The sequence below is a fragment of the Apaloderma vittatum genome, unplaced genomic scaffold (genome assembly GCF_000703405.1).
Source record: "Apaloderma vittatum isolate BGI_N311 unplaced genomic scaffold, ASM70340v1 scaffold3294, whole genome shotgun sequence".
NCBI classification, from domain to species: Eukaryota; Metazoa; Chordata; class Aves; order Trogoniformes; family Trogonidae; genus Apaloderma; species Apaloderma vittatum.
Genome location: NW_009711930.1, coordinates 11,598 through 20,911, shown reverse-complemented (window position 1 = coordinate 20,911; position 9,314 = coordinate 11,598). Strand labels below are relative to the sequence as shown.

Sequence of the window (9,314 nt, the reverse complement as noted above, 5' to 3'; positions counted from 1 at the left end):
GGGGCAGCAGGACGTGACCCTTCCATGGAGACCCCGTCCTGGGAGTTAGTGCGAGAAATAGGCTCAGGAGTTTTCTTCTTGCGCTGCAGACCTTTCTGGATGGACTGTGAGTCCGTGGGCAAGTTGGCCAGCTGGTGAAATACGTTCCGCTTGCGGATAACAGCATAGACCAGATTTGAGTTCCCTGGGAATGACAGCAACAAAACAAGAAGAGAAGTAAGACTCAAAGAGCTCTGTCAATACAGCACAGCTCATAAGGTACCCACAAGCTCAGAGAGCCGTGCTTCCACCCACAAAGACAATGGCACAAGGAAGGAAAAGCAGAGCTCAATATCCTCTTATCCATTGCATAGTACAGGAAATTCAGTGAAATCCTTCCTAGGCTGGAAGGCTGATAAGAAATGGCTTAGAAACCAACATTCAAAAGAAAAAGGACAGTTTAAACTCCACACTAGCACCTATTTTGGAAGAAAAGGTTGCTAGTCAAGGTTCAGCATTTCTCCATCTTTAAAAAGAGAGTCCACAAAATACATCAGGGGCACTCCATTTGAGGAGAAACAGGCTTGAAATAGCAAAGCCAAAAGGCCAGAATTCTTCCTGCCTGCAAGGTGGCAGAATTAAATCATTCCTTAAAATAAAATGCAAATTACTGCCACAAAAGCTGTTTTAGGATCTGGAAACCACCACTCAGTGGCCACTCTTGAATGGTAGTTTTAAAGCAAAACATTAAATTTGAACAAGTTAAGGGACTTCACTCTATTATTTCCTTGAAGTAAAAGACTGTCGTGCTTTTAAGAAAGAAAACATGAGGCATTTCCTGGAAGTGTAGCACGTGCCAGAACTCCGTTTGGATGGGGCTGTTGGTCTTGGCTCCAGTGACCTGCCAGAGCAGAACTGAAAGGCCCTTTTAGATGTTTAAGGAGGTGGAAGTTTATTTGTCTTCTCACCTACATCACTGAGCAACATGAGCAGTTTCACAGCAGCATCCTGCCAGTAACAACAACGGCATTACACATGCACTTTCCCTTCTTCCCCTCTACCCATCTCATCTTCTGGTCTGCAGGAGGCTGAGGTTATGCTGATAATTAAGTGCCATCTCATTTTGCTATAACACACCTGCCTGGGCCAGAACCCAACACTGATTACCTACTAACCCAACTTCTTAATCCTAGGCAAAGTCTTCACACAGCTGGTTTCTATGCTTCCCCCCTTCTCTCACCTGCTTGGACTTTCTCTCAACTTCCACCTCATGCTCTCTTGTGCAAACACACTAAATATAGCAGTCACTTACCATCAAACTGGTACTGAATGATGTTGTTGAAAACTTCCAGCAAGAAGAAAACGAGATGGTGGTTCTGGACAGCGGAGAACAGGAACCAGGTGGTAGAAAAAGCCTCCAGCAGATGCAATAACTTGTTAGCAGCTACCATGGAGAGAGATTTCAGGTATGGAGACACTGTGGAAGGCAAACAAATGAAAACTGGAGATTTATTCACATAAATACATCACCAAAAATATTACTCTTGCCACCTTCCCACCCTGCACTTCTGAGAAAGCCTCATGGAACAGCTGAGCCCAACAGGGTTCCACAGAAACATATGCCAATATAAAAGAAGTGAAACAGAGATGGTAGCTAGTAAAAGTAGGCATTTCTGCTTTTAGAGGCCCTTGTGTAGTTTTACACTAGTAACATCATCTCTGGCACGCCTCCTGAATAGCTCAACCAACTGGAGCTACTGGGACACTCACTAAGCCCAAGGGAAGCCACCATGGGGAGGTGGCACTCCCTGCTGGAAAAGGATAGCAATACCAACCACCCTCACCAGGTCATCTGGCAAATGTCCTTCTGCCACCCCAGAGGGGCTGCAGGATTCTGCTGGCCCATCCTCTGTCCCATCCTGACTGTGCGTGGCAACAAGCCTGCAGGAGGTCTGATGGCAAATGGCACCTCCAGCACAGACTAGAAAGGATCAATTTCCAGCAGCAGTCACTGCCACCGGTCTGTGTCAGGGGGCATAGGCAGGAGCACGGGGAGAGCAGAGTGAGAGCAGAGTTGTTCCCTCTGCGAGTTGTGTTTTCACACCATAGACAGCACTTACCATTCACAACGATGGTGAGCAGGCAGTCAAAGAGAGGCTGCAGCCGCTGATGCCCGCTGGTTATGATCTTGTGAAAGACCTACGGCAAAGAGGGAGTTCTTGAGCAAGGTAGTACCCTACTGAAAGCACCTTCTCAACCAAAACCACTGCCACCCCCACACTAATCGCCTCCTGACACCACTCCTTCCTAGGCAGGGCCCTGAACACTCCACAATTACACAGGCGGGGAAGGCTGCTCTCACTGCAGACTTGGGCTCCAGGAGTACAAGCTTTCATTCACAAAGAATTCTTTGGGGAATTGATTAGTGCTCCACAACACTGCAAACAGAAACTGACTGTGAACTGTTCCAAAATGCAGCAGTAGCCTGAGACAAAGACAAGCCACCAGTATCTAAGAAACATCTTCACCTTCAACAGATTTTGACTCTGAATCTTGATAACTGCTTGAAACGCCACAGAACTAATCACGTTTCATTTTAGTGCAAACTTCTAACTCAAAATGTTTGTCCTACTTTTCTTAACTATATCCTCAGACATAGAAAGATTCAACTGCCTTGCAACCAGTTCAGACATTCCCAATCTCAGCCTTCCCACACCTGGCTGGCAGGCCTGGAGAGAAGACCTGCAGCATAACAAAAACACAGAGATGATCTAAAATTAATGGAATGCAACAGCAAAACATAGAGTGTCAAGAAGAGTTTTGGCAGGCACATTTCTTCCTACTCCTTCTAATGTAGAGCTCCTTTTGGAGGTTCTTCTCTGCCAAAGAAGCACTAACATGACAGGAGGGCAACCTAAGGCGGGTACTGCAAAACACACGTCTCTTTGTAGGCAGTGTGGGAGTCCTCAGCACTACAGACTGAATGAATGAAACCCTGCAGCAACCCAGAGCTCTGGGGTTGAATTCGGTAGCATCGCTGTTCCCACTCTAACGTGCTCCACACAATTCTGGTTACTCAGGACAGAGCCAGCAATGCAACCAGATCTCCTGCCTTCCTCACCTGCAACCAAGCCTGGGAGAGACTATGTGCCCATCCCATTAATGCCAGTCCCAAAGTCCTTCAGACATCAGCCCAGCACCAGCCAGGACCCTGTTCTTTGGGATCATCTCAAGCAGATGGAATCGCATCTCATGCATGTGCACCCTGCCAGGCACATCACCTCAGGTTAACAGCATGCGAAGATCCCACCACCGCTTGGATGTGTGGGACACATGTTGGAGCTACTCAGTGGGCTGGCAATCTAGGAAGGACAAGTATACCAAAGGAGGAGGGAGGATAATCATTTGTGCAGGTATGAAACATGAGTTAGGAGAGACAGAGAAGAAATGCTGGAGCTGTACTCACTATGATGAGCAGATCTGCATGTGTCCCTGTGAAGACAGGGATGTCCATAGGCACTCGTACAGAATACGGCTTGTTCAGTCGAACCCCGAAGTTACGCTCCCCACTGAGAAGCAGGAGGATAAAAACCCCAATGTGCATCAAGCCCACTCGTGCTGCAGAAGAAAAACAGAACCCATCAATTGCACATTACAGTGAGGCCTGAAGACAGAAGGGTGGTGAGGAGAGAGGAGAAACACTGTGGGACTGAAAGAAGAACTGCACAGATCAGATCACCCTGATAAGGGACATCCCACACAGAGCTCCCTCCACTGCCAGTACCAGTGTCCTTCCTAATCACATCTATGGAGCCAGTACAATGTTAACTCCCGCACAGATCGCGCTTTTCTTGATTATGCTCTTGATATAAACCCATCATCGTAGTAGGCAAGATTTGACTACTTTTCACTACGCAGCGGTGAAGATATACCCGATTCACACCCAAGATAAGAGCAGATTACTCACTTCTTCCTTTTTGTGGGATCAGGGACACAGTTTTTGACATAAGAACTCAAAAGAAGTTAATGTATGCCAAGGATCTTCCTTCCTTGTGCTGTGGTATAGATCAGATCCTGCTTCTAGTCTGTTACGCACATTAAAACCCAGCTAACTGAACCACTCTATTCCATGCCTGCAGAAGGCTAGGAACATGCACTCCAGATGTTATCGCATCTAAACAGTAGAAGGAAGCATCTTAGAAACATTCTCACCCAACTGTCAAGCACAGATCATCCCAAATATTGAAAATAGCCAACTTACATTGGTCTGCTCTGGCATCATTGAGAAAATACAAGATTGGGACAAGAATGTCCAGCACATCACTGCTCTTCAGCACAAAGAAGAGAAATTTCTGGAAGAAAGCAGAAGATTTCAGACAATTACAAGCACATTCAGTTTTCTGCACCATCTGCAGGACTTGGGACAGGCAGCCTCAAGCTAATTAGTCTCTCAAGAACGTTAGAAAGGCAGTTGTATGCACCAGCTCTTCAACTCCTGTTATTTGCAGAGTTATAATAACTGCTCCATCATTTGCCTCAAGCACTGACCCTCAGGAGCTGCAGTCTGTGTCACAAGCTGTCCCTACAGCCAGAGTCACTGCTAACTACCTGCCCACAACCCTTCACCAGGGCTCGGTCCAGCCAGAGACACACCAGGCTCAGCAAGAAACAGATCCACACCTTGTTAAAGTCACAGAGTTTCCAGAAGAGGACAAGGAGCTCCTGATGGAATTGGATCTTCTTGGCAGAGTTTGGCAAGTAGGTCTGGACCAGCGGGTTTGATAACAAGCGTGCCACTCCTTTCAGGATGAACTGGAAATCCTGCCAACAGACCAGGAAAGAGACTGTGATGGGCACAGCGCTAATGCAATCAGCACAAATCCAGGCAGGAAATCGCTCAGGACAGGAGCACCTTACCTCCTCTCGGTGTATTCTTGAGAGGTAATTCACAAACAGATTGTCTGGTCCAGGAGGCTGTGTTCAAAGAAAACGAATGAAATGTTTACTGGCAACAAGGTTTACTCAGGAAGTCAAAGTATAACCACTGGCTTTGGGGGCTAATGTCTCTCATTTCAGCTTTTGTCTCCGACTGATCCAGTTTTAAATGCTAGGAGATAGAGCACCTCAGGGAACAGTAAAGCTTGGGCCCTTTCACTTACATGCTCCTGATTCAAGTCAGTGACCAAAACCTACTGGTTTGGTCATCCACAGCTACAGGAAAGAAGCAGGATTGGACCAGAGACAGCAGACTGCAAGGGCAGGAGCGGTGCTGGGCCCTACAGGACAACATTCAATGCAAGCTGGTGTATGAGAACCACAGGGAGTTCGGGAGAGCAGCAAATACAAATCCCAGTGTCACTCACATCCACATCGTCCATGGCCGTGCCAGTGGTTGTGCCATCCACGGTGGGACTAGAACTGGTGGAGCTGTCGTAGTCCAAAGTGACAATCAGCACCTGGGCTGCCTCCTCTACCAGTGGCTCACGGTAGTCAGAGAAAAGCAGGTGATTGTAAGGAATCCCATAACCCACTGGGTCGTAGGCACAGACAACGTTCAGGAGCGAGGTGAAGAGTGGGAGTGCGTGTCTGGGGAGGAGAAAACACTCTCAGAGGCAGAAGCAGGAATCAAAAGGTGCTGCTGGCATCTCTCTCCCCAGGAGTTTGGGGCCATGACAAAACACAGTCAGCTTCTCTCCCTGTGACACTGGGCCACAACTGAGCAGCCCAGAGGCAAGAACTGACACTCCAGCTCCCTGCTGGTGTCCTGGGCTACAGCTGAGAGGAAAGGGGAGGTGAAAGAGGCCGTGTGGCCTCCCAGAGGAATCCTGCACAGCAATGTGAAACAGGGGACAGGACCTCAAAGCTCTCTAGACTCTGGAAAGACAAAACTGTCTGCCTTCAGCCAGGACTGCGCTGTCCGAGATGAACAACTGCCACCTGAGGAGCTGAAAGTCCCAGAGGACACAACGTCACTAGAGGGCAGCATTCATCCAACACCAACACCACAAACCACCCACCGCAGTGCCACCATCCCCACCAGGGAACAGGGTCCGCAGGAGGAAACAGAGTCTGTCAATCCCCACAGGACAAGGACCGGTCCTGCATCAAACTCCAGTGAGCACCACGCTCAGTGGCTCCTTTTGCCGCACAGGAACAATTCTCACGAAGGAGAGATGCTAATGGGGCATACATAAGATGGGACAAAGAAAAAGGACAACAGCTCCTAGGTGTTGGAGGTAGCAAGTCCTACGGCCCCCATTATCATCACACTCCATGGAAGAGATTGGAAGGTATTTCTCCCCCTGGCACCCAGGCCCTAACCCTTCATCCTCACCTGTTCTCTGCAGAGCAGAAGAACTGCACCCAGGGGTTGGTGTTGCTGCTGTCTGAGGAGGGAGGCAGATACATGGCCTCAGAGAAACAGGTCAGCAGCAGCTTAAGCAGCTCTGTCCTGAAAGAAGGGAAGAAGAAACCAAGGCCTGGAGCCATTCAGGAGCAGGGACTGAGCACAGGAGGCACAATCATTCACCATATAAGAAATCACCACATAAGAGAGGCTCAGTCCCATCTAGAAAGTTCTCACCACAGAGAGCTAAGCCCACTTCATTTCATAAGCAATACTGGTGTCACGGGCGCAAAGCTCAGTAGAATTGTTGCCTTATGAAAAGTAACACAGTACAGAGCTCCTACACATTTTCAACGCAGCAATGTTTTACCAGTTCCTATTGCAGACACTCCGAGCCCCATATTATACAAAAAGCCATTTTAAAGGTCAGCTAGGGGTTTTTTTATGTGTTGTCAGTCCTGTTAGCTCAGAAAGAAGCAAGCAGAAAGCCCCCTGAGAAGCACAGATACCCAAAGAGGCAAGGAGATCCCCCTCTCCTGAGCCTAGTTTCTTTCCATTCTGCCTCTGCAGAAGGTAGAACCCCTTACCTATTCAAGTCATGGATATAGTTAGGCTGTGGAGAATGAGCAAAGCCCACTCCTGCTTCCCAGATGTACTCACAGCTGTCAATGGAGTGGATATCTTCTGCTGTGTCCTGTGGGGACAAGTAAGAGGTTAAATCACAGAAGGTAAGAGCAAGAGTTCACAGTGTGAGGGGTGTCCAAGACAGTTCAGCTGCTCACCTCAGCAACAGCAAAGAAACAAGCAGGGAAGCATGTGCTCAGACTGTACATGCCAGCCTCACCCCCGGAGCACCCCTGACAGGACATCTCATCTTCAACAGGTACTGAGCACCATGCAGAATGAGGCCCTCCCTCTAGAGCGCTAAGGTGCAATGCTAGCCGCCTCCGCTGGGAAGGGTCACACAGGTTTCAAAATACATTCTGTTCTCACTGCTGGATGCATCACCATCTCCTCCCCTTTCCTCCTCTCAGGACACACTGCCCAGCTCAGGGCTTTTCCTTGGCAGATCTAGAGCATCACACAAGGGTTCAGCCCCGCTCCACACCTTGACCTTATCTCAGGAAGGCACATCATGCTGAGTTTACTCACATAATGGGGACTCGCAACGGCAGGAGAAGCAGCAAATTAACCCTCACTTATAATAAATGTGGATATGGCTGTGACTTGCTTTTCAGAAGGTAAAACAAGAAGGTGACGGGAAATATGTTCTTTCTCCTAGTGAGAACCCTTCCAGTCCCCTGACAGCTGCTGGCTTGACTCCCAAACTCTTGCTTTGCAACATGAGGAGATGAACCACAGCCGTTTGCCCTTCTTTGTCACAGTCAGTCAGGTCAGGGTTGAAGCAGCTTTGCACAGACAAGCAGCCATTGAAAACCACCCATCAACCCTCCAGGAACAACCAGGAGCAAGGGCCCAGATGAATATGTTTGCATCAAGTGCTCTTGGCACTGTCTCTTTTCTGTGGTTTAATTAAGCAAATTCTACTGCCTGCCTTTTTTCCTCTCTGTATTTGGTGAAAGCAGATCAGAGGATTGGTTCTAATTGCTGTGGGTTTCCATTGTATAACCACCCTCCCTCCCCCAAAGGCACTGATCTCAGGACAGCAGGGCTTGAGGACAACACAGATGCATTTTGCTGGTAACCCCAACCACGACTCCCACAAAACCAGCACAGTGACAGGTGGAAAGACAGAACAGAGCCCATCTACTCATTCAGACCACAGCACCCGCAATCAGGAAAACAGCTGCTTCCTGCCCCAGACTGCACCGAACTGCCAGTGAAAGGAACAAGGTGCTCAAGGTCTCTGGTCTGCTGGCAACAACAGAAGAGAGGCTGCTGGTCAGCACAACCACCTTTTCCTGAGGGGCGAGCTCCAGCACGGGGCTGAGTGCCAGCTTCTCCAACTGAGTGAGACTCACACAGTGGTCTCAGAACATCTGTTTCAGAAAGCACAAACATCACACAGCGAACCCAAGATGCCAATCAATATTAGTCACTGCAAGTTCAAGCTCAGCGATTCTGTATTTTCTTTCCTGCAGGTTTGCAAGAAGCCGCTGGGGTTTTCCAGGGTACCCCCACCATGCGGCTAATTTACTTCTATGCAGATAATCTCATGTTTCAACTTACCACCGTGCTCCTCCGGTGGCTCTGCACGGTGAAATCGGGACAGAAGAGCAGATCTGCGACAGCAAGAAGCAACGACTCAGCCAGTGGCCGGGCATTTTCATCATCATCCTCTCCCTAAAAAAATAAGTAAAAAGTGAAAGAGTTAGCCCAGTGTTAGCAAAGAGCATGTAATAACACAACAGGAGAAGATACACTCCCCGAGAACACGCAGGAAGGCAAGAAGTTACAAAGGTACAAAGGAAGAAGAGGGATAAACACACAAAATCCAGCAAGTACAGGAAAGAAATTCCCCCCTGGAAGGTGATGACTAAACAGGAGCAAACTCCCTGTGACACCAAACTGAGCAGACAAAGGCCTAGAGATGTTGGAGGAACAAAAAAGTAGCACTGGGCCTTGCCAAGCAGAGATGCTCGACTTATTTTAGACAAAAGAAAAAGGAACCATTTACAGAGAAGAAGGGTTTACAGTCATGAATGAAGGTGATTTGGATGGTGCACAGTGACAGCAATAGGAAGAAGCCAGCAGTGACAAGGGGCAAAACCCCTCAAACTCCCCCTGCATGGGCTGCCAGAATTGGAGAGGCTGCATGCACCACGCAAGTAGTGACCTCAGCCTGCCATAACAGGGCAAGTGTGACAGCAAAGGGGATTTTTGCCGTCTCCAGTGTTCAAAGCAATCACTCGAATCATGCATGGCTACTCCTCTGCAGCCGTTGCCACGGGAAACGCTGCAAGATCCTGCCTGTCACAGAGCATCCTGGATGGGAGGCCTTCCCCACCACACACTGGTGCTGGAGGGA

The 9,314-nt window shown here is 48.7% G+C and overlaps 1 protein-coding gene across 1 annotated transcript in view; it reads right to left on the bottom strand.

Annotated features, from left to right (window-relative positions):
- Window positions 1-9,314, bottom strand: part of HID1 (HID1 domain containing) — a gene marked incomplete at its 5' end in the record, with an annotated part of 18,247 nt that overhangs the window by 4,299 nt on the left and 4,634 nt on the right. The window contains 11 exon segments of the mRNA XM_009867784.1: window positions 1-184; window positions 1,292-1,456; window positions 2,100-2,178; window positions 3,446-3,597; window positions 4,241-4,331; window positions 4,660-4,800; window positions 4,897-4,953; window positions 5,343-5,565; window positions 6,314-6,430; window positions 6,913-7,019; window positions 8,516-8,629. The exon segment at window positions 1-184 is cut by the window's left edge and continues 30 nt beyond it. Of these exon segments, the coding sequence (XP_009866086.1) occupies window positions 1-184; window positions 1,292-1,456; window positions 2,100-2,178; window positions 3,446-3,597; window positions 4,241-4,331; window positions 4,660-4,800; window positions 4,897-4,953; window positions 5,343-5,565; window positions 6,314-6,430; window positions 6,913-7,019; window positions 8,516-8,629 (1,430 nt within the window).